Source organism: Rana temporaria, chromosome 3 (assembly GCF_905171775.1).
Source record: "Rana temporaria chromosome 3, aRanTem1.1, whole genome shotgun sequence".
Lineage (NCBI taxonomy): Eukaryota > Metazoa > Chordata > Amphibia > Anura > Ranidae > Rana > Rana temporaria.
The window spans coordinates 406,352,295-406,377,531 of NC_053491.1; the positions used below are offsets into that span (position 1 = coordinate 406,352,295).

A 25,237-nucleotide genomic window follows, 5' to 3' on the forward strand; every position below is an offset into this window, starting at 1 on the left:
AATTTATTTTTTATCTAAGATTTATCTTTCTGTGTATCAGTACTCAGATAGTCCACTACAAAACTTTGTGGGTTGAAGTATATGTTTGGCCAGTCTCAGCAACTGTCCTCACGCTCCTACCACTTCCTTTTCCTCCTTTGGGATAAAGGTTTGCATGTATCGGTACCTCCGATAGGCCAGCTAGATGATGATGGTCAAAGGCACAGTCACTGTACACTTTTGACATGCAGGTAAGAGCAGGTGCATGGATCCATACACAGACATCAATTGTATGTTATCAGATAAGGCTTGTATACCTGTGATGTGTATAGTATGTCACAAGTATGTACATTTATGATATTTTGTATTTCCTTTTTTCTATTTGTTTTAATTTTTTTTGGAAAGGAATGTTTATTGAAGAAATGTGGACAATATGTGAATTGGAAGACTTTGAATTTCACATTCACAGTGAATACAGATATGTGAGAATCTGTCTGCTTTTGAGGGACTTATGTAGTTGGAAAACCCATGATACTTTAAGGTGCATTTATCTTGAATTTGTAATGGATTGTAGATGTTTCTGAGTTCCTTCTAAAGCCCCGTACACACGATTGGATTTCCATTGGACAAATACGTGGAATTTTGGGTTGGCCGTGAACTTGGTATGCATACAGACTGTAAAACATTTTCAGCCAACATTCACCAAATCACGTGGTTTTTCAGCTTTTTACCATCACCCTTTGGGCAACTTCTGCTATTGTTGTCTGATGTTTAGCATTGGTTCTGAGCATGCGTGTTTGTACTTTGGATTTTAGTCCGGCGGACTTGTGTACACACGATCGGATTATCCTCCATCAGACATTTGTTATCAAAAAGTTTGAGGGCATGCACAGCGAACATTTGTCCGATGGAGAATACAGACGGTCTGCTTGTCCGATAAAGCACATCCGTCGGACCTTTGTTGTCGACAAGTCAGATCGTGTGTATGGGCGCTTATGTCTAGGGTCATCCTATGTCCAATAGGGGCATAGGATGACTGAGAAATTATATCTCGGATTACATGAGATGGGACAGTAACGATAATTCATGTATTGCAGGATATCTTGAAATATTACAAGTTGTTTATTCTGAACCCAACAGGTCAATAGAAGAGTGATTCATTCATGTGGGGACACATACTGTTGAGGTGTTAATTGAGTCTGGCTCCTAAGATATTTCATTGTGCTATGCTAATTGACATTGTATGGTGTGAAAGTCTATTGATGATAGATGTGGAATGTGAATTAGCATGTCAATTACGTCTACAAAGGAATGTATATTGTGTAGCAGGTGAGAATAGCTTATCGCGGAGTCAGATTGTCTGGGTAATGATTAGTAATTAGTTCATGTAGTTTATTCTGAATGTCATTTTCCAAAGGAATGTGTATTGAGCTCCGTGTGTCATGTTGTGGGTAGAGTTGAGTCATTGTTCACTCTTGGTTTCTACTGTATAAAAGAGCTGAGTTTTACCATTAAAGTGTCATTCTGTTTAGAACCAGAGAACAGAGCTGTGTCTCTTTATTCTGGGGGGAAATCCAATGGGTCCTGTCTGCTGGATTGTGGAGTGTCGGAAGCTGTCGTGGGTTGGTGGAATGGAATATCATAACGGCGTTAACCCCTGACCGTTACAGGGCCTTTAAATGCATCAAGCTGATTTTGCATTCTTTGACACCTATGGAAAGAAAACAAGTTCTGATGCTAACGTACAGTTAAGTCTTTTATTAAAATGATCCAGTGCTGCACAATGTGATCATTTAAACATTCACAGTGGAAAAAAACATGCACCAAATTATATTAAAAACACACAAATTAAAATTAATAAATACAATGAAATGTCCTGTGTTTTTTTCAAATATGATTCCAACAACTCCAATTCATTCTCCACTAATATCTTCTGTGATTACGCCACTTGATGCACAGGCCTTCACCACTATCTATCTGCTCACCTTATATTCTGACCTATGAACAATTGGTCAAAATGCACCTGCCCCTTTAAGGGAATGATATGTTCTTTCATGATGTAAACTTGAATCGTTCCCAGGTGTAACTCTATATTTCCAAATGGTTCCATTAGGTATTAGACTGTTGTTGATTCTCAGCAAGATTCAGACAGTGCTGAAAGATAAAAAAGATAAAGCCATTATATAGTGCTTTCTGTACGTCGCACCCTCTAGTTTTTGTAAGACCCCTTTCACACTGAGGCAGTTTTCAGGCATTTTAGAGCTTGAAATAGCCTCTAAAAATCGCCTGAAACCTGCCTCACATTTTCTGCTTTCACTCTGGGGCGGTGCACTTGCGGGACATTTGTAAAAGTCCTGCAAACAGCAGCTTTGAGGCGGCTTGGGAGCAGTGTATTTAGCTGTGTTTAATAACTTCAGCCCCGAAAATATTTGCCCCTTTAATCACCAGGGCATTTTTTGCGATATGGCACTGCGTCGCTTTAACTGACAATTGTGCGATCGTGCGACATTGCACCCAAACAAAATTGACATCCTTTGTTTCCCACAAATAGAGATTTCTTTTGGTGGTATTTGAGCACCTCTGCGGTTTTTCTTTTTTTGCGCTATAAACTAAAAAAGAGCATACATTTTGAAAAAAAACAATATTTTTTACTTTTTGCTCTAATAAATATCCCCAAGAATGTTATTAGAAAACAAATTTCAAACATCAGTTTTAACCAATATATATTCTATGTATTTTTGGTAAATAAAATCGCAGTACGCGTGAATTGAATGTTTTGCGCAAAAGTTATAGCATCTACAAACTATGGGAAAGATTTATGGAATTTTTATTATTATTATTTTTTTTACTAGTAATGGCGGTGATCTGCGATTTTTAGTAGTACTGTGACATTGCGGTGGACAGATTGGATACTTTTGACACATTTTTGGGACCATTGACATTTATGCAGTGTTTAGAGCTCTAAAAATGCACTGATTACTGTATAAATGTCACTGGTAGGAAATGGGTTAACTCTAGGGTGCGATCAAGAGGTTACATTTGTTCTCTCATGTGTGTTTCTTACTGTGGGGGGATGGGACTGACTGGGGGAGGAGACATATCGCTGTTCCTACTTAGTAGGAACAAATGATCTGTCTCCTCTTTCCTGACAGAACAGGGATTTGTGTGTTTACATACACAAATCCCTATGCTGGCTCTCGTGCCCGTGATCGCTGGTGGCCAGCGACGATCGTGCCCGCCAGCCACATGCATCGGGTCTCCCCACGTGCAGCCGGCGCGTGAACTCTTAAATGGAGCAACGTAACCATACATTGTTTTGCGGGAACGTGCCACTTTGCCGACGTATATCGGCGTGAGCCGGTCGACAAGTGGTTAAAGGAGAATTCTACAAAAAATAGATTAGTTAAACCCACAAGTTCATTTTTAACCACTATTATATATTGGCTTTTGACACTTATAAATGCAATTTAGAAATTGGATGAAAGGTTTAGTACTGTGAAACGCTTTTTAAGAGATAAATAGTGAATTTTATATACAACTATATAGATCAGACCAAAATGAGGGACAGAGGGACTTTGGTCCAAATCAGGGACAGTCCCTCGAAATCCGGGACAGTTGGGAGGTATGGTGTATACCCGGCTTTATACTGCCTGTTTGTGCCAGGAAAAAACATTTCAGATCTACATTTTTTTCCAGCCATTGCACTGTAACAAATAAAGAGAACATGAACAAATCCACTAGGTCAACAAAGCATTACAGTATAATTCATAAAACTAGCATTTGTATGGTGGATATATTTATTGGGAAGAAGATCCTTGATAATAAAAATCAGATGAATCCAGGAGCACCTCTGCAAGTGTAAATGCTGTCCTTCATGTTCCCAAATTCAGTATACATTTCAATAACATTTTACTCAACAACAAACGGCAGTTAACATAAAGGCTATCACAGGAGGAAAGGAGCAGTACCAACGCGACAGCACAGTGTTGGCACTCGCCCCAAACAAACATGGCGCACGACTCCCGTCCCCCATGCTCCGCCCACAGCTCTGTAAACCCTCCTCGAGCCGTTATCTAGTGACGTCATCACGCTGTGCGATAGCGCGGAATTTTTGAAAGCTCTGGAGCCGGAAATCAGGCGCCCGGTAGGTATGTGTATTGTCTGGGTATATACTATGTACCGGGAGTCGGTAATGGGGCATGGGGAGGGTATATGGGTGGTATGAGGCGTTCGGCCAGCGCTGTCACTGGAATTGGACTGCTGCAATGTGTGTACACAGAACTCGCACTGTACGGACTGCAGCTGTGTGTATTAATAAAGCTTGTTGTGAGGAAACGATTGACATTCTAATACTCCCTGAGTCAGAGACTTTGCATGTAAAGTAAGCGTGTCACCCTTCAATCTCCTTTAGCTCTACCACCTACTATGTGGTACAAAGGCCTGTCTGATGGGATAGGTGAGATGTGTGTTTGGTAAATAAAGGTGGCCATACACTATACCAGGGGTCTCCAAACTGCGGCCTTTTCCTTTTATCTGGCAGTTGGGGCGCCATTGATCGCTGCTGACCCCCCCCAGCGACGGGGGGCGCCATTGATCGCTGCTGAACCCCCAGCAATGGGGGGGGGGGGGAGGGCACCACTGATCGCATTTTATTCTCTAGGGTCTAAGCTTAAAAAAACAAAATTATATATGTTTGGGGGTTCTAAGTAATTTTCTAGCAAAAAATACTGATTTTAAAGCGGAGGTCCGGTTTAAAAAAAAAATTAAAAGTCAGCAGCTACTAACACTGTAGCTGCTGACTTTTAATAAGGAGACTTACACGTCCAGGGTCCCCACGATGCTGAAGCCGAGCAAACGCTCGGGTCTCGCCTCCCCCGCCGCCATCCTCGGTGAGGGAATCAGGAAGAGAAGCCTTGCGGCTTCACTGCCTGACTCCCTACTGCACATGCGCGAGGTGAATGGGTGATACCTCCTGGGACACACACACACAAGGTCCCAGAAGACACCGCTCCCCCATTCCCCAGGAGGCAGCCAAAGAGGAGAAGATGGACCGCGGATCAGGAAGTGGCAGATTAGGACGATCTGCCTAGCAACAGGCACTTCAGGTATGTATAAAATACATTTTTTTTTCTTGGTGGAGCTCCGCTTTAACTTTAAGCAACAAGTGTCAGAAAAGGCTTAGGGCTAGATTCAGCAAGAATTTATGCCGGCGTATCTATTGATACGCCGCGTAAATTCAAAGCTGCGCCGGCGTATCTTCTTTCTGTATTCAGAAAGCAAGATACGCCGACATTAGGCTAAGATCCGACTGGCGTAAGTCTCTTAAGCCGTTGTATCTTAGTTGCATATTTACGCTGGCCGCTAGGTGGCGCTGCTGTCGATTTCAGCGTAGAATATGCAAATGAGCTGGATATGCCGCTTGCGTAAGGCTTTTTCCGGCGTAACGTTACTCCTGCTATATGAGGCATAGCCAATGTTAAGTATGGACGTTGTTCCCGCGTCAAATTTTGAAAAGTTTACGTCGTTTGCGTAAGTCGTTCGCGAATAGGGCTTTGCGTAAATTACATTCACGTCGAAAGCATTGACTATTTGCGACGTGATTAGGAGCATGCGCACTGGGATACGTTCACAGCCGGCGCATACACCGTTCGTGAGAAACGTCATTTACGTGGGGTCATTTTTTTTTTTTTTTTTTTTACATAAAAACCTCTTGACAATTTGAATTTGGTGCGCTTACGCCAGCAGATTTACAATACGCCGCCGCAACTTACGGAGCAAGTGCTTTGTGAATACTGCACTTGCCTCTCTAAATTGTGGCGGCGTAGCGTAAATAACATACGCTACGCCCGCACAAACTTACGTCCCCCTACCTGAATCTAGCCCTTAGTCTTTAGAGCGGAGTTCCAGATGTTTTTCAGTTTATTAAGTTAGCAGCTACAAAAGGTGTAGCTGCTGACTTTTAATAAACAGACACTCACCTGTCCCACGGTCCAGCGATGCAGGTGCCTGAAGCATCGCTCCTTTCCCCCTCCTCTCCGCTGCGCTGTCATTTCTACCTGTGGGCATCCAGCAGTGACAGCTTGTGGCTTCACAGCTGGGTGCGCATGCGTGAGTCGCGCTGCGCTCTCCTAGTGGCCAGGCAATCTTCTGGGACCTGTGATGTGTCCCAGAAGCTTGCAGAGAGGGAGGGGCTAATGCCAAAGATGCACTGTTTACTCCCACTGTCTCCAAGACAATTTCTACTAATGGCCACAGTCCGGCCCCCCTTAAGTCTGAAGCACAGTATACTGGGCTTTTGTTAAGTTTGGAGACCCCTGATGTAAAAGAACCGAAGGATACAATGTTTCTTTTTATCTCTCAGCGCTGAGCAACGTTGTCATAAACTTTGCTTTTTTTTTTTTTTTTTTTTTTTTAAATGTGAGCAGGGCTATGCAAGAGGGGTTGAATCAAGATCACTTTTTTTTTTTTAATGATTAAAGAGGATGTAAACCCACTCTCATCCTTTCTAAACTACTGCCATAGTGCTGATCTATAAGGATATAGATGTCTCCTGCATGTATCCTTACCTGTCAAATGTTTCCCCTCTGTTATAAGAACTGAAAAACTGCAGAACTGTCAAAACGCATTGGTGTGAACTAGGGGTTAGAGCTGCAGGTGAGCAGAGAGATGGTTGTGTCGTTTCTCACTGCCCTCCTGCATGTAGAAAATTACCTGCTTGGACGTTGCTGGGGAGAGGCTGCCAGAAGTAGTGACACGCTGCATCTGGGTGGCAAGTGACATGCTGGTGACGGTGATGTACAGAATATCAGCTAACGGCCTGAAAGGTGGATGAAAAATTGATATTGGGTCCCCCCCCCCCCCCCCCCAATGGGGACCCAAAGACTTGCCTGGGTGAAGACCGTACTGGATCTCTGGGCTGGCAATAGTTAAAAAAAAAGAAACCGCAGCTACAGCATTTGACCAGAGCTCCTTTTTAAGGCTCCATGCACACTGGACATTAAAATAAGGTTATAAAAACGGCAGTAGCTTTGCAGTGAGTTTTTCCACGTTGGTGGTTTTTATCGTGTGTTTTTTTCCCCAAAATTTTAAACGCTGGTGAGCTACGCTTTTGAGCGTTTATGTGCATTTAATGTTTTTTTAAGCTTTTTTTGTGGTCCCAAATGCAGCTCCTGAATGTGATTTTAGAGTGTTCAGACAACAGCCCATCCACTGTTGATGAAAAGTCCATGTGTGCATGGACACATAGCATAACGTAGTGGGGAGTTTTAGGCAATGGAAAGAAAAAACTCCCCAAAAAACGGCTGTTTATGAGCTTCAGTGTGCATGGAACCTTAAAGGGGTTATAAACTCTCGTGTTTTTTCACCTTAATGCATCCTATGCATTAAGGTAAGGAGCCACGAGAGCTGCCGAGGTACCCCAGAAGAGGATGTTCGGGGCCACTCTGTGCAAAACGAGCTGCACAGTGGAGGTAAGTATGACCTGTTTGGTATTTAAAAAAAATAAAAAATTATCCTTTAGTATCCCTTTAATTCATAGAACAATCTTCCTCTGATGCAGTGTAAGACTAAGACTTTGTTATTTCACAGAAAAAAAAAAAAACATGTCATATTTACCTGCTCTGTGTAATGGTTTTGCACAAAGCAGCCTCGTTCCTTCTCTTCTGGGGTTCCCTGCCATCATTTTTGGCTTTTCCTGCCTTCTTAGTCCCCCCATAGCAAGCCACTTGTGTGGGCTCAACCCCCTGTACCCAATATCCCTTTCTATAATGCACCACTGGCAAAGGCATCTCCTAGCGATGAGCTGGGAAAATAGATGAATATTGTCAATCCAGATGTACTGTGTGTTTGCACAGTAATAGCAGAGGTGACAGTGCCACCTACTGACAGCCAGGCTGAATTTAGGGAAAGCCGAACAAGACAAAATCCTACAAATTTGCATTAGCTGACTACAGCCATGCAGCGCTCGTTTAATGCCCGGGTTCACACTGGTGCGACTTTTAAATATCGCAAATTCCTTTTTCGCAAATCAGAGCGATTTGCACCTACAATTTCATTGCAACTTTGTTTACCAGAAGCCTATAGAAGTCCCAATGAAATTGGCAAAAAGTAGCACAGGAACCTTTAGTCTAGGGCCGAAACAACTAATCGATTAATCGATTATGAAATTAATCGATTACAATTTTCATAATCGATTAATCGGACAGTAACATAATGGGGTTAAAAAAAATATTAGCCCTTTTATACTACAAAAAAGCAAATCGCTACTGTAAATATTACTTTCACTGTCCCACAGTAAAAAAAATGAACCCCTTACAGTAGCGATTATTTGCTCTTTTTGTACTTATTTTTGTTTTTTTTTAACCCCATTTTGTTACTAAACATCTCAGGTCGTGGTCACACCTCTGTTTTTTGGTGCTTTTTGCAGAAACACACTACAGTTCAGTTACATGTTTTCCTATGGGACACATTCACATCCATGATTTTTTTTCAGCTGCTGCGTATTTGGAAAGGGCGGGGACTTTTTAAACGCAAAACGGTGCCATTTTGTTTTTTTTTAGTTCAATATACTTCAATGGAGAAGCTGCAGAAAAGCATGTAATGTGTTTTTTGTGTTTTGTAATCTGCCCAACAACAAATTGGCCCAAAAAGTTTAAAAATGCAAATTTTTTTTTTTAAAAACCATTATCCGATTAATCAATTAATCGAAACAATAATCGGCCAACTAATCGATTATGAAAATAATTGTTAGTTGCAGCCCTACTTTAGTCGCAACAATTTGAATGGTTCCTTTACCGATAATGGGGTGCAACTTATGTGATATGAAACTGTCATCTCATGACAAATTGCACCGGTGTGAACGGGGCCTTAAAGACACTCCTGATGAGTTTTTCATTTTTGCATACATGTAAAAATCTCCCAGAATATACATTTTCTGAAAGCAGAGGCCCTGTAGAATAAAAAGATGGTAGTTGCAAATTTTTATGTCTATCTATCTTGGTGTTTTGCCATAAAAAATTGGTCATGCGGGATGCAGAACCTCCCCAATCCTCTGTGGATAGGTGCTACTCCCTACTAGAAGGCCTTTATAATACTGCAATGTCTGTATCCTTGACTATATTTGGGGGGAGCTCACTGATACCTTTTTATACATACCATTGTCTCTGTATTTCCGCATGTTCATCCTTGTTAAATAAAGAATTTTATTAAAACAAACTCACCGGAAAGCGTCAAACGCACCGGACCCCAGTATAGTTAAAATAAAACCAGGGAAAAAAAAAGGATCTGGAATGCATCCAGAAACGCACCGGAACACAGTAAAAACGCGCATGCAGAGACCAATCTGGAACGGATCTGGAGTGCGTTTTTGTGGTCTGAACCAGCCCTAAGGGAGGGTTATAACCCGTTGTTTTTTTTCTACCATCTATGTCCCATTGTGGAGATTTCCCTTCACTTCCTGTCCCATAGCCGCACAAGAAGTGAGAGGAAATCTCTGCAAATTGGGGGACTACTTTGCCCCCCTCCCCAAGTCACCAGAACTAGTGTCCCCATTGGAAGATTTCCCCTCTAGTCCTTTTCTGGGGATAACCCAGAATTTGGGATTTTCTTTTACTTTCACTTTCGATGATAATTGTAATGAGGAGAAATGGAGAAGATTAATCTCCTTACCGCAGGCACAGACGGCAATAAAAACTGGCAAGTGTTATAATCTCTCCCCACTCTATCCTAAGCTAAAGAATGCATTTTGCCTATACAGTGGAACCTTGGATTACGAGCATAATCCATTCCAGGAGAATGCTCGTAATCCAAAGTACTCGCATATCAAAGCGAGTTACCCCATTGACTTCAATGGCATGCAATGTCGCATGTGGGGGGCGCTGGAGAGCCTCGGAAACACCCGGAATGGGCCAAGCACTCCTTGGCTGAACTCGGAAACTGAGTATTTCCGAGGATTTTTGAATGGCGCCATTTGGCTCTGATCCGGCGCCCCCCCACCTCAGGCCAAACGCGGTATTGCACACCACTTTGGCTTGAATCCTGCTCATTTTACGAGACCACACTCGCAAACCGAGGTCAGGATTTTTTTTAAATACAGTGCTCGTATTGCGAAACGCTCGTTAACCGCGCTACTCGCAATCCAAGGTTCCACTGTAGTTATACTTCAATACATTTATTCCTGAATTGTTAGCTTTCCTTGAGCTTTAAAATAGTTTCTGCCAAAATGGTTTTAAGTTTTGGATAGAATAGAGAGGAGATGGAGCAGATAGCTGGGACTTCAGCCACTTGTTGCATGTTTCTATACTGTAAATGATCTCTTTTATGCTTCAGCTGTGGTCTCGGAGCAAGCCTAGCTTGAACCAGGGAGAATACTGCTCTGCATTTCACAGGCTCCGTATGAGGGTGGTTAAAAGATGAGGATATGTATAGCTAAAGGAATTTAGCTTTTTATTCTTTATTCAAGTATGTGTAGAAATACATTGTTATGCTGAATACCTTCTATATTTTGTTTTTACCAGACAATATGAAAACCTCTACTCCTCAGTCGGGGGGACGCCAGAAGCCCTTGTCCCCGGGCGGAGAATATTTGTCTCCAGCTACCAGACCGCAGCCAGTCAGTGCAGCAGGCACCCCCACTCTTCAAAATTTCACCAGTAATGATGATGAACGGGAAAGAAAACAGAGGAGGCGCTCCAGGGTGATTGATCTACAGCTTAGTAATGCTGATTCTCCGGCATCTACAATCTCTCCTGCGCAGAGGTAAGTTCTTTCTAATTTCTGCCCTGCCCCCAAAAAACTAGCATGTAGTTACCACAATCTTGAAGGGTTTATTGCGAAGGAGTAAACTACAATTTGCATACCAGTAGCCAGACCTATGAGGAGATTAATCGTGCATCTTTTTTTCGATATTCAAGTTCAATTCTTTGTTAATATTTTATCTCAACGTTTGTTAAACAGCTAGGCTAGCTCTTGCAGTAACTAACCTATATTTCTCTACATCTAATTCTTCAACAAATACATGGAAGATCCTACATGTAAAAATGTGGTGGCAAGGTCGATCATTACTTTCAGCTCAAAGGATAAGTTTACCTTTAAAAAAAAAAAAAAAAATGCACATCTTTTTGCAAGTAGAGAAATGTGCGTTTTTGTTTATTTTTTACTTGGAGCATATACTGTAAGCACTGCTGATCACGGGTGCCATGCAGGACTCCTGCAGACTTCTCCATGTATCTGCCTGCTCGTGCATCAAATGGGCAGGCAGATGCACACTGATGGGAAGAGACCATGAACTACCAGAGCACTTAACAGCACCATGGTAGTTCATTGAGAACTACAAGCCGACAGCCGCAAAGGGTGTCTGTACTTGTAGTTTTCCATTCACAGAATTTTGTAAATGAATGATGTGGCCGGTGGGCAGAGCCCCGCTCGACCGCGTTGTTTTCAAACTGTGACAGGTGGCTCCTGGAGAAGATGCACGCTTGCTCTCACTGGGAGGCAGAGACTGGAGCATGTCCCATGTTCCATTTTTAAATAAGGGTGAAACGTGTAACATGCTCCGAAAGGTGAACTTTAAAGCAGGGATTTGCAATTAGTGGACCTCCAGCTGTTGCAGAACTACAAGTCCCATGAGGGATATCAAGACTCTGCAGCCACAAGCATGACACCAAGAGGCATTATGGGACTTGTAGTTTTGCAACAGCTGGAGGTCTGCATCTCTTGAGCTGCAATTCGAGAGGCAAACTGACTACGCCAGCATGATTCTGGTTCTGTGCTTATGATCAGTTTGACACAGGACCCTGCAGAACTGGCCGGATCACTAGGTATATGGGATAAAAACTGTATAGGATACATTTATACAAGATAGGAATAAGCAAACGCATATAAGGAATGTTAATTTGGGGTTAACATAAACATTGCAAAAATAACCCAAAATATTTGCTCACTGAAAATTCATAAAGAAAAGTGACCGGTAATAGAATAAAACTAGTGATGGTCAACTTTCTTATGAAGGGGCCTTCAAGTGCAGCCCCGCCATCACCAAGGATTTTAATACTACAGAAAGATGTCAGAGATTGCAAAAAACTATTTACCTGCTAGAAGCCAGTCTAAAAAATGTTTTTCCCTTCATTACTTTGAACAAGCACCAGACCTCCCCCTAGGACCGCACAGTAAATGCTAAAGGGACTGGGACTCTTCATACATGTTGCCATCTCTACAATCAACCTTAGATCTACCAAAGCTATGTAATATGAGGACCTACCTCAACCATCCCATCGATTTTGTCAGTAGATCTCTCCCAGCCCTGATTATTTACCACACTACATATTAATCCTTGTGGCCTAGTCTTTGACCACTTATTTGATTGCTGCAACTAACTGCACTTAGTTACCGTAGCTGAACCTGCATAAGTCCATGTTAAGTGACTGCTTTGTGTCAACAGATCTGAGCTTAGCTCGCTAGTCCTGCCTAAACTGTCAAATAACCAGATCTCGGACCACTACTCCACCTGCATCAAGTTGTCTCAAGAGAATGTAAGTTATCTGCTTGTTGTATCTTTCGCTGATGTATTTTGTTGCTGACAAATTATCTTAAATCTATAAACTTCATAATTCTGTAATATTATTTGCATCATTTATCATTAACTTGGATTCAGTTCAGCACCATGTACCTGTAGTAACCAGCTTGCTTTTGTAATGCCACTTAAGGCCCAGCTCCACCCAAAACCCTTTGGTTTTGGATCAATTCAAGAGTGTTTAGAAGCTCTACCATGCCTGATTCTCACTGAGATTTCCCCTCACTTTTTTTGCCATAACACTCGTGTTGTCAGTGGGTATTGTACGAAAATCTCCTCAATGAGGACCCATTTGGAAATAAAAATCTGACATCGGGGTTTAACAATATGCCCATTTTATCTTGATTATGTGAGGATCTGTGTTTAAGGTGTTAGTGCAAGTTTAGTAATTCTGGGGGCAAAATAATTAAACCCACCACAAACTTAAAGCGGGAGTTCCGCAGGAAAAAGTTTTTTTTTTTTTTTTTTTTTTTTAAAGGTTATTGTAACGCTGATATGAGAAAGAAACGAGTACTCACAAGTACTATAGTCACAGCCGCTAGCATGATGATTTCCCCGAAAACGATAATTTATAAAAAAAAGTATGATGGACATTTCCATCTTAATTGCAGGCACTCTGAAGCCCTCCTGTGTATTCTTCCGGGATGCGGTGAATGCTGTCCCAGCATTCACCGCTCTATCCCGCACATGCGCAGTGTGACGGCGAGCCGCACCGTCAACACTGCATAGCTGCTTTGACAACGGCCGTCAGCGTCCTGAAAAGGACACTCCCCGCTGTGACCAGCAGACAATCCCCTAATCCATTGCGGTGAAAGCGACACGCCCAGTCCCGCAAGGAAGTGCCTGCTCGAGGAGACATAAATAAGGTATCTAATTTTTTTGACATTTTTTTTAAAATGCCAACTTGTTATGTACATCGGGGGGACTATTCTTTAAGCCAAAGTCACAAAATCGGGTGAACCTCCACTTTAAAGAAGAATTTCAGGGAAAACCCTAACAACTCCTCCTTAAAAATGCTTCCTCCCTCTCCTAACACCTATTCTGACTAACCTGTGTATGAAAGATCTGTATACTTGCCTATTTTCAGACCGCTCCGGTCTGGTCATGTGATGATTCCTGGCTGGAAATGCCTGGGAGCAGTGATGTCACTCATAGGCTCCTATGGCCCATCTGTTGGCGCTCCCTGCAGCAGTCGATGACACTTATATTTTATACTTTGTTAAAAACTCTTTTGCAACCAAGGACTATTATGTGCAAAAATAAATAAATATTACATTAATTTAGACTGTGGTCTCTAAGTGTGTGCTAACTGCTTTGGCTTACCATGAATGTCCAATGTCAACAAGAACACTAGGTGTCACCAGTGAGTGACAATAGACATCAACAGAATGATAAATGCATACAATAAAGTGCAAATGCATAATATGTGACAACCAGTAAATAGATTTTTAAAAAGGTGTGATGTCCATAAAATATATGGTGATACATATAGAAATGAAGGTCTTCGTGATCCTGGTGAAAAAACATATTTAGGAGACTGTATCTTCCTCCACCAAAGCCTGTTGCTCTTCCTTCTCCTCAGATTGCCATGACACCCATTACAGGTAGTCCTAGCACTGAAGATATAGATAATCCAGACGAATCAACCAAACTGAGTCCTAGCATGCTAGATCGTGCCACATCTCCAGATCCGTGGGTGAATGAAAGGGGGAAAAAACAGGCTCCCATAGTAAAGTGTTCCAGTGAGGACACAAGTAACTTATCACGTTAAGCGTTAACGCGTTTCGTCAGCACGTTCTGATGTCATCCGAGGTCATATGACCCGATACATCTCTTCCATTAATGTACAAAACCGCCTGGACAGAATATCCAACCCGATTAAATTTTTCTTTGCAATTAACAAAATTCCTAAGTAAAAATGTTCAATAAGTTTTATGTGGCCAATTCCCTCTTTTTAAAAAGAAAATTTAAATTGGGGTAAATTTGTAATTAAAAATGTGATTACTTCCCATTCCAGCTATAGTCATATGACGTCCGCAGGAGGGATCTCCCATCCTGGGCAGGCATCATATGACGTCCTGGGCTTCCTGGCCATCTAGGGGGCGCAAGTGCGCACCCGCTGTGTCATTCGGGAGCCGATGCGCGTGCCTGGCGGCTGCGATGTCCGCCAGGCACCCTCGATTACCGGCAACAGCCAGGGACGTGGATCTGTGTGTGTAAACAGGAGGAGCGTTTTAAGAGAAAGGGCTGGCAGTAATGTTTTCTACAGCGCTGTCCCATGGCCAGGAGAGGCGGGGTAGCTGGCCTGACACCCTCTCAGTGGGTAGCACCCAGGGCGGACCGCTCGATCCCCGCCCCCCATTGGGAAAAAATCAGATCTCGGCGTAAAACACGCAGGCATGGTTTACCCTCTATTTTCAGGGTGAAGTGCGTGTTGTACGCCGATAAATACTGTGTGTGTGTGTGTGTGTATGTGTATGTATGTGTATATATATATATATATATATATATATATATATATATATATATACATATATATATACATACATACATACATACATACATACATACATACATACATACATATCGCATGACCCCCGATTATGTCAGAACGTGCTGATGAAACGCGTTGGGAGGCTTGAGCGCGATATGTCACTTCTGCCCTCACTGGAATGCAGTTGGAGCTAGGGGTGCAACGGACCAAAAAACTCACAGTTCGGATCGTTCCTCGGATCAGGAGTCACGGATCGGATCATTTTTCGGATCGGCAAAAAAAAAAAAAAATCTCCCCCACTGTAATATCCACATGTCCCCCCCCCCCCCCCACCAACTATAGTACCCCCTCAGTGCAGACACCCCCCCCTCCTCTCAGTACAGTGACCCCCCCTCCTCACAGTGATCCCTCCTCACAGTGATCCCCCCTCCTCACAGTGATCCCCCCCCCCTCTGTACAGTGATCCCCCCCCTCCTCATTACAGTGACCCCTCAGTACAGTGACCCCCCCTCAGCTAGTACCGACAGGCACTCCCCGAGCGGTGTGTCCGTGTGCGGGCTCCTCCTCTGTGGGTGTAAACAGAGGAGGGCCGCCGCCGTGTGTACCAAGATGGCCGCGGCTCCGGAGCTAGGCCGAAGCCGCGGCCTTTCCTAGCGTTATGGTCGCGGCTCCGGAGGTAGGCTGAAGCCGCGGCCATAACATTAGGAAAGGCTGCGGCTTCGGCCTAGCTCCGGAGCCGCCGCCGTAACATTAGGAAAGGCCGCGGCTTCGGCCTAGCTCCGGAGCCGTGGCAATCCGCGGATCACAGTGTGATCCGATCCGAAGGGGGTGACCCGTTCGGATCACCTGTGATCCGTTGCACCCCTAGTTGGAGCGCATACTGCATCATCCCTGCTTCCTGCATTGCATGTACTGCATGTTTGGAACTATTTAACAAATTTGATAAATATTTGTGACAAACTTCACTATGGGAGCCTGTTTTATTATTTTCATTCACCCGCGGATGTCTGGAGATTTGACGGCACGGTCCAAGTATGCTAGGACTCCCTCTGGTTGATTTGTCTGGATTATCTATATCTTTAGCGCATATGACTACCTGTAATGGGTGAGTAGGATGTGTAACAGGTGTTGGTGGAGGAAGATACACAGTCACTCTTAAATTTTGGTTTTCACCAGAATCCCGAAGATCTTCACTTCTATATGTATCATTAAATATTTTTTGGACATTGCACCTTTTTATAAAGCAATTTATTGGTTGCCACATATGTATGCCTTTGCACTTTATTGTATGAATTTATCATTCTGTTTGTCTGTCGCTCACTGGGGACACCAAGTGTTCTTTGTTGACATTGCATATTCACGGTATGACATCGCAATTAGCCCACACTTGGAGAGCGCGGTTTAAATTAATTTAATATCTATCTATTTTTTGCACATTTACAGGCTTCGTGCCTATAACGAGCAGCTCTCAGATTTGAATCCCTTAGAAACCATCTGCGCAGGTTAGGAAATACTTTTTACCCTCTCCTTCACTTTAAGAAATATTATGTGCTTTCAGACAACAGTCTGAATGATCCCTAAAGTACAGTGCTAGTAATAACATGTTTTTCTGATGTCTGTGGCATACGTAGGAAAAATTACACATCGCTAAGCTAATTGCCTACCAAACTTGTGTGTGTGTGTGTTAGTCTTAGATTGTCAGCTCCTCTCAGAAGGACTTGATATGAAAGCTTGTGTGTATTGTCCAAAGTACTGAATGATATGGTGATGCTGTATATTTTTTAAGTAAACCCCCCTGCACATTTGCTATGATTTTGGAATGCACAGCTGCACTAAATACTCTTCAATTATTTATTATTATTTAATTTTTATTTTTTTAAGAGAATAACGACAAAGAATGCATTTGGACTACATCTGATTGACTACATGAGTGACATTCTGAAGGAGAAAGGAAGTGAACTTACTAACTTTAAGGTATGTTTGTCACTCCCATTGTGTGCATTTGTGTTGGATATTTTTATATTGATGATGGCTTTCTTTCTACAGGTTGCTGCTGGGACACTGGATGCCAGTGCTAAGATCTATGCTGTGCGAGTAGATGCAGTGCATGCAGATGTGTACAGGGTATTAGGAGGCCTTGGAAAGGAATCACAAGGGCCAGAGCAAGCAGAGGCTCAGGAAGCTGGTATGTTCTCTTTATTTTATGTAATCAGAAATGTTCTGCACTCAAACACACCAATGGGCCAATGGCTCCTGCTGCTGTTGATTTTATATTGATCATAGAATGCATTAAAGTGGTTCTAAAGCCATGAGGTTTTTCGCCTTTACTTCAAAATCCCTGCCCCCCCCCCCCCCCTTTTACCTACCTGAGCTCAATTCGATCCAGCGATGTGCTTGAGAGCAACGGCTCTTGCTGTCTCTCTCCTTCCTGGGAAGATTGATGGCAACTGATGTCAATCAAATGCTGTGCTGAGCGAGAGGGGTACAGGGCTGAACTGTGTGTCATTAGATTGCAGACAGGGTGACTCTGGAGTGAGCACGCACGGGGTGCCCACATGCAAAGCGGCTTTCCATGAGGGGCACTTGGCAAAGAGGAGGAGCTCTGGCGGCGGACCCCAGAAGAAGAGGATCGGGCTTGCTCTGTGCAAAACCATTGCGCAGAGCAGGTAACTATATACGTTTTTTTTTAGGGTGGATGTTTGTGTGTGTATATATGAAATTATGCCAGCCCCTCTATTGGATATCGCTTGTACAAAATGAGCACTGTAAATACCTAATATCAGCTGTCTTTAGGACGGTGATATGACTCGCGGTCGCTTTCCAGCTCCGATGAATGGCTTCTGAGGGAGAGGCCGTGATCTTCGTCTGACGTCAACCGGGGAGATCACGTGACCGCTCGTCTCTTCAGCAGAAGCCCTGTCTCAGAGCTGTAAATCGGCCGTGAGTCATGTGACTAACCTGAAGACAGCTGATATTAAGTATTTACAGCGCTCGGTTTGTAAAACGAATGACCTAGTGTGCTATGCCAGCCTCTAATGGAGACTGGCAGTAAAAATGTTATGATTTTAACTTGCAAGTAATATCGACTGGGCCCGGACTGGAGACAGAGGCAGGTGACAGGGAGGAAGGAGGGGGGAGAGCAGAGGGGACAGCATATGACAGCGGAACGCACTTAGACCATGGTGATCAGGGCGGAGCTACCCTGGTTATCGTAGTCCATTTAGAGAGGGCATACAGGAAGTACAATATTCAGTTTTTTTTTTTTTTACAGTTTAGAGGGGGCATATTATCTGGCACAAGCGCTGTGCTGTGTAATCTGCTTTAAAGGGAACAGAATCTGGTTCCTTTTTTTTAACTTTAATTTGGGGGGGGGGACAACCTTTTTCTTCCGTTCATGGACGAACACAGCAGCAATTGACCTTAGGGTATCATCCTCCCTTTTTAGGAGATTGACTAGGCAGAAAAACATGCACTGCACACAACACGGTACCTCCCCCCCATTCTCTGTTCTGCAGCCTCAGTTTTTTTTTTTCTGCCTAGCGGGAGATTACATGGCTCCTCTGGGCCCATGTACTCTGAGGATTTTTCTTTTGCAATTTTCTTGCTTTTCTTTTTTGTTTTTCCTGCATTTTTGGATCCTGAGATCTACAATCAACTGCTGACTGGGTGACAGGCTGGATCCTCGATCCTTGTAGTCCCCCCAAGTTTGGCCATCGAGCGTGTGCCGGCCTTTAGCTACGCGCTGGGTCGTCCACGACATGCCCCGTTGCTCCGGGGGTGGCCGGTGAGCTATACGCTCCAGGGCACACATATGTCCGTGTCAGTGTGCTGGGCCGACAGCCATGCCGTAACTGCGCGGACGTTGGTTCTGTCAGGGATGCCTCCAGCCGGTGGTCGCAGGACAGGTAAGTAGCAGTCCCCTTGCTTTGGCAGGGTGGTGCGGCTGGTGCATTCCTGGGGTGGTCGAATGGGGGTCCGCCCTGCTTTCCTCTCTCTCTTCCTCTCCCTCCTTCCCCGAGCTCTGGGTGGTCGGCCGTGAGGTGGGGGGTCCGCCTGGGGGGCTCCATCCTGTGGCTGGGGGCTGTGTCTGCTATCGGGGGTGCTGTTTTTATTGCCATGTGTGCGGGGGGGCCTGCTGTGTGTTTTTCACTGTGTGATGTGTTTTACTGTGCATCACGGCCTCCATTTTGGCGGCGCCGGGCGCCTTTATTCTAGTTCGGCCATTTTCTTGTAGCCCACATGCTCTTTTTGCATGTCGGCGGCCATTTTGGATGGGGTTTTTGCCTCTAGTGGCTAGAATAATGGCGCGAACGGCTCCAGCACACTTCCTAAGGGATGGCACAGCATGGACAGCGCTCTGGGGCAGACAGCAGCAGTACAGCCTGGTCGGGTGGTGAGTCCTCTGGGGACCCCTGTTCTCTGCTGCGGCTGGGAGGGTGGCCTGTGGATCTTGCCTTGCAGTCCAAGGGCGGCTATTGGGTGGGTCAGCATGGCGTCCGAACCCAGATGCTTCTCCCCAGGACATGCCGGAGTTAACCCTCAGTGCCCCTGTTCCTGCGGCCTCTGTGGATGCTATGACGGCAGTCCTTGAGGTGTTTGTTGCCAGGATTGAAGCGGCGCGAGGGTGGGTAAAAAGCACCCCCTCCCCCCGCCTTCTGGGGATGCCTCTGACACGGAATCGGGCCCTGCTACTGCTCCCGGCCCTGGCTCCGAGGTGTCAGAGGATGCAGGCCTAGTCCACACGGACAGTGAGGATGACTCTGCTTCAGGGTCAGCGCATGATAGGGCGCTAGTGGGAGCTCTTATCACTGCAGTGCAGGATACTCAAAAAATTGAGGATTTGGTGGAGACATCAGAGATGTCGGTCCCTTTTGGGTTCCGCAAGCCGGCCCGCACTGCAAATGTGTTTCCTTGTGTTCCTTATCTGGAAACATTTTTGTACAAGGAATGGGATCGGCCGCAAAAAGTTTTTCCTGTTCTGAAATGCTTTGCGGTCCGTTATCCTTTTGAGGAGGACTTCCTAAAGAAGTGGACCTCTCCTTCGTCAGTGGACCCCCCCCTGTGTCCAGGCTGAACAAAGCGACCACGTTGCCTGTGGAAGGGGCTCCCGCTTTTAAGGACCCCGCAGATAGGAGAGCTGAGGCTGTGGCCTGCTCCATGTTCACAGTGGTGGGGTCGGCGGTGAGACCGGTCTTGGCCGGGGCTCTAGTGTCACAGACACTTACTGAACGGGCAAAGTTGTTGCTTCAGGAGTTGGAGGCGCATGATGCCCCTGAGGACTGTGTGGCGCTGGCCGACCAGTTGGTGCAGGGCCTAAAATTTTGTCTGTGAGTCGGCCCTGGATATGCTTCCCTTGCTCTCCAGGGCCTCGGCCTACACGGTAGTGTTGCGCCGCCTTGTGTGGCTGAAGTGTTGGTCTGCGGACCAGTCTTCTAAAAAGGCCTTGGTGGACTTGCCCTTTAAGGGTGAACGACTTTTTGGGGCGTCTCTGGATGACATCATAAAAGATGCCACGGGAGGTAAGAGCACTCCGCCCGGTGCGGCAGGAAAATGTTTCCAGGGCGCTAAGGCGCCCGCTGATGGGCGGAAGCCACCCTGGTTCCGCAAGCCCAACAAGCCTGCAGATAAGCCTGCTTCCGCATGAAGGTCTGCCCCCACCCGTCTCTCAGGTGGGGGGCCGGCTTCGCGAATTTGCGGCTCGGTGGAGGTCTCTTCTTTCGAACCGCTGGGTTTTCAAAGTAGTTTCCTCGGGGGACAAGATAGAGTTCCTCTCTTGTCCGCCAAACAGATTTTTTCCTTCCAACCTCCAGCTTCCTCCGGGTCGTCAGGAGGCCCTGTTTGGGGCTGTTCAGGATCTGCTGGTCAGGGCAGGGATCGTGCCAGTTCCAGTTCCTTTACTGGAACGGTTTTAGGGGTTTTACTCCAATCTGTTTGTAGTCCCCAAGAAGGAAGGGGTCCGTCCAATCCTGGATCTCAAGGCCCTCAACTGTTTTGTCAAAGTGCTAAAGTTCAGGATGGAGTCGGTTCGCTCTGTAGTGGCGGCACTCCATCAGGGGGATTTTCTGGCGTCCCTGGATATCAAGGACGCGTACTTGCATATCCCCATATGCGCAAAGCACCAGAGATTTCTGCACTTTGTGGTCGGGGAGGACCACTTTCAATTTGTGGCCCTTCCTTTCGGCCTGGCTTCGGCGCCAAGGGTTTTCACCAAGGTGCTCGCTCCGATTCTGGCCCTGCTGAGGCAGCGCGGGATCGCTATTGTAGGATACCTGGACGACCTTCTGAGAGCTTCTTCAAGCTCAGAATTAGAGGTGGATGTGTCTATCACTTGCCAGACCCTCCGGGAATTCGGTTTGGCTGCTAAATGTCCAGAAGTCAGTGTTGGTCCCGTCTCAGCGTCTGGAATACCTGGGGTCCTGGATTTTTCGGAGGCGAGCGTTTTCCTTCCCATGGAGAAACTGAAGACACTGATATCTGCGGGGCAGCTACCCAGAAGTGGTCGTCGCTTCGCTTTTGCATGCGAGTTCTGGGTCTGATGGTGGCCTCCTTCGTGGCGGTTACGTATGCTCAATTCCACACTCGAGTGTTACAGAGAGAAATTCTGTCGCGTTGGGACAAGCTCCCTTCGTCTCTGGATTACCAAGTCCGGGTGAGTTGCCTGGTCAGGTCCTCCCTAGTGTGGTGGCTGACATCTTCGGGCCGGGAAGTCATTCCTGCCGTGCCACTGGACGGTGGTCACGACGGATGCCAGTCTCTCTGGCTGGGGGGAAGTATTGGGGTGTTCAGTCTGCCTGCCAGTTAATGTCCTGGAACTTCCGGGCGATCAGGCTGTGCCTCTCCGAGTGGTCTCTGAGACTGCAGGGTCGCCCGGTCAGGGTTCAGTCGGACAACGCCACGCCTGTGGCGTATGTCAATCATCAAGGTGGCACACGGAGCTTGGCTGCAGCGGCGGAAGTCGCTCACATCCTCCAGTGGGCCGAAAAGAACGTTCCGGCTGTGTACATTCCGGGGGTACAGAACTGGCAGGCCGACTACCTAAGTCGCCAAACGCTAGACCAAGGAGAATGGTCACTACACCTGGATGTGTTTCAGTGTCTGTGTCTGAAATGGGGCACTCCAGACGTGGATCTTCTGGTGTCACGGTTCGTGGCCAGGTCAAGAGACCCGTGAGCGGACACATCAGATGCGTTGGTGGCTCCGTGGGGGTCACTATCGCCTAATCTACTCCTTCCCTCCTCTGAAGCTTCTTCCTCGTCTGCTGCGCAGAGTGGAAGCCGAGGGGATACCAACAATCCTAATCGCTCCGGATTGGCCTCGCTGTCCCTGGTACGCGGATCTGGTGCTTCTGGTGGCAGACGTTCCTTGGTGCCTGCCTCTGAGAGAGGATCTTCTGTCGCACGGTCCTATCTTTTATCCTGCTTTACAGTCGTTGGCTTTAACGGCGTGGCTGTTGAAAGCCAGGTGCTGAAGGATTGAGGCCTGTCGGACTCTGTGATCTCTGACATGCTGCGGGCGCGGAAGTCTACTTCACGGAAGATTTACCATCGTACGTGGAAGGCTTACATCTCTATGTGTGAGAAGATGAATTGGCACCCCGTACATACGTGGTGTCCCGGATTCTGCTGTTCTTACAGCATGGAGTGGATCAGGCTCTTGCCTTAAGTACGATTAAGGGGCAGATTTCGGCCTTGGCTTTTTTCTTTCAGCGACCCTTGGCGACGCACTCTCTGGTGCGTACGTTTGTACAGGGAGTTTGACATGTGGCCCCTCCTGTGCGTCCTCCACTGCCTCCATGGGACTTATATTTAGTCCTCTCGGTGCTTCAACAGTCTCTGTTTGAGGACATTAGGGAAATCCCTTTATTAACTCTTTCCCAGAAGGTGTTTTTTCTGGTGGCAATTGCATCGGTCAGACGGGTTTCTGAATTATCGGCCTTGTCTTGCAAGGCCCCTTACTTGGTCATCCACAGGGATAAGGTGGTGCTGTGGCCGCAGCCGTCATTCCTTCCTAAGGTTGTTTCGGCCTTTCACATTGAGGACATTGTTCTTCCATCCTTGTGTCCTCGGCCGGCGAATCCAAAAGAGACCGTGTTGCATTCCTTGGACGTGGTTCGAGCCCTACGGGTGTACCTGTCTGCTACGGCTCCGTTTCGGAGGTCGGATTCACTGTTTGTGTCGGTGACTGGTCCTAAGAAGGGTCTGGCGGTCTCGTCGGCCACCATTTCTAGGTGGATCAGGCAGGTTGTGCTTCAGGCATATGCCCTAAAGGGGTGAGCGCCCCCCTTCCCGGGTTACTGGGCTTTCGACCAGGGCGATTGGTGCCTCCTTGGGCTTTCCGCCATCAAGCGTCTGTTTTACAGGTGTATAATGCAGCGACCTGGTCGTCAGTCCACACCTTCTCAAAGTTTTACAAGGTGGATGTGAGTGCATCTTCAGATTCCTCCTTTGGCCGCAAGGTTTTGCAGGCGGCTGTTTAAGGTTGAAGTCCCTCCGTTGAGGAGCTCTGGTTTGTTTGGGGTGAAGTTGGTTTGCTGTGTTTTCCCACCCCTCGATTTTTGACACTGCTTGGGGACGTCCCTAAGGTCAATTGCTGCTGTGTCCGTCCATGAACGGAAGAGAAAATAGGATTTTTGTACTCACCGTATAAAATCCATTTCTCTGAGTTCATGGACGGACACAGCACCCACCCCTTTTTTGTTTGTACTGCTTGTTTACGAACTGAGGCTGCAGAACAGAGAATAGGAGATGTACCCGGGGGAACCGCCCCCCTGGGAGGTACTGTGCTGTGTGGAGTGTTTAACACTTAACATGCTGTTTTTCTGCCTAGTCAATCTCCTAAAAGTGAGGATGATACACTAAGGTCAATTGCTGCTGTGTCCGTCCATGAACTCGGAGAAATTGATTATTTCCGGTGAGTACAAAAATCCTATTTTTTTTATTTTTTTTTAGCCATGCTTGAATTCATAAGACTGAAATATGTCAAACGGGAATATTTCTTTGGGTGACCCATGTGATAAGGGACAAATGCTCCCCCTGACCTTTTTTATGTAAGGAGATGTTCTGTAAATACATTTATATAGATATGTTATTCGCAGTAACTGTTAAGAAAAGACACACCTGTACACATAGGCTTTGAAACCCCAGAGTGGGCGGTATGCAAGGTATACCTCCCAGTTTTTCCATCTGCAACAGATTTGTGTTTGATAGACAGACAGATTTATATGTGTACCACACTCTTCTCTGAGGAAACTTGGTATCACCTTCCCATTAATATGCCACTGTATGAGTTGCAGAAAGCTTTTTGTTTTTATGTATAATGTGCATGGATTGATTTTGATGATGATATTCTATTTTAAGGTGATTCTAGTACAGAGCCTCAAAATCCGAAACGTAAGAAGAGGCAACACTCTGTGGATACGATTGAACAGAATTTGAACAACATCACTCGCTCAGCAATAGACCGTGTTGATCAGGTGAAAATCTCTAGGAGCACTTTTTGAAAAGTCACAATGGGGTAGATTTGAAAATGCTGGAGCACTCAGAATCTGGTGCAGCTGTGCATGGTAGCCAATCGCCTTCTAACTTCAGCTTGTTCAATTAAACTTTTGGCAATAAAACCTGGAAGCTGATTGGTTTCTCTGCAGAAGTGAGCCTGAATTTGCACTCTCCAGCTTTAGTAAATCAATCACAATGTAATGTGAAAAGAAAAGAATGGGGGCATAAGGCAGTGTTTTGGACGTGTATTATCCAGTAAATGCTGGAGATAATTTGGAAAGGTTATCTAAAATGACAGTTTTTGTTCCTTCAGTGCCACCCTGAGTCATGTTAAATCAGGTTTCTAAATGTTGGAATTTGCATAAGCAATGGCAGCATTCCCAGTCTCACCCACACGCCACTTGACGATGTCTAAGCTCAATCCCCAGGCTTTGCTTTGGGGGATACGAGCCTGGCTACCTTTTCACACCAGTCAACTTGTGCTTTTTATTATTCGTAATACCAGGGTTAGACATTACCCTCAATAATGCCGTATGCTGTGGGTGGGCCTTAATGGCCAGCTGTCGCACTTGTGTGCCCATGGGGGGGGGGGGGGGTGCTCTGTGCTAAAAGTGTGCTCCCAACACACTGACCGAGCTGTCACTGTCAGCCCTTGTGAGTGTGAGCCAATGAGGACAGGCTCCTAATCGTCCATTGTGAGGG

The 25,237-nt window shown here is 45.7% G+C and overlaps 1 protein-coding gene across 2 annotated transcripts in view; it reads left to right on the forward strand.

Annotated features, from left to right (window-relative positions):
* The first annotated feature begins 4,023 nt into the window (after window positions 1–4,023).
* The window catches only part of NCAPH (non-SMC condensin I complex subunit H), a 47,824-nt gene continuing 26,610 nt past the window's right edge, over window positions 4,024–25,237 (forward strand). Inside the window, exons 1-6 of one of the 2 annotated variants that reach the window (XM_040345936.1) lie at window positions 4,024–4,127; window positions 10,494–10,734; window positions 12,416–12,506; window positions 16,923–17,015; window positions 17,088–17,226; window positions 24,398–24,513. In XM_040345936.1, coding sequence (XP_040201870.1) covers window positions 10,499–10,734; window positions 12,416–12,506; window positions 16,923–17,015; window positions 17,088–17,226; window positions 24,398–24,513 — 675 coding nt within the window. In that variant the 5' untranslated portion in view covers window positions 4,024–4,127; window positions 10,494–10,498. The remainder of the gene's footprint in view (window positions 4,128–10,493; window positions 10,735–12,415; window positions 12,507–16,922; window positions 17,016–17,087; window positions 17,227–24,397; window positions 24,514–25,237) is intronic. The other variant, XM_040345937.1, reaches the window with a different exon arrangement.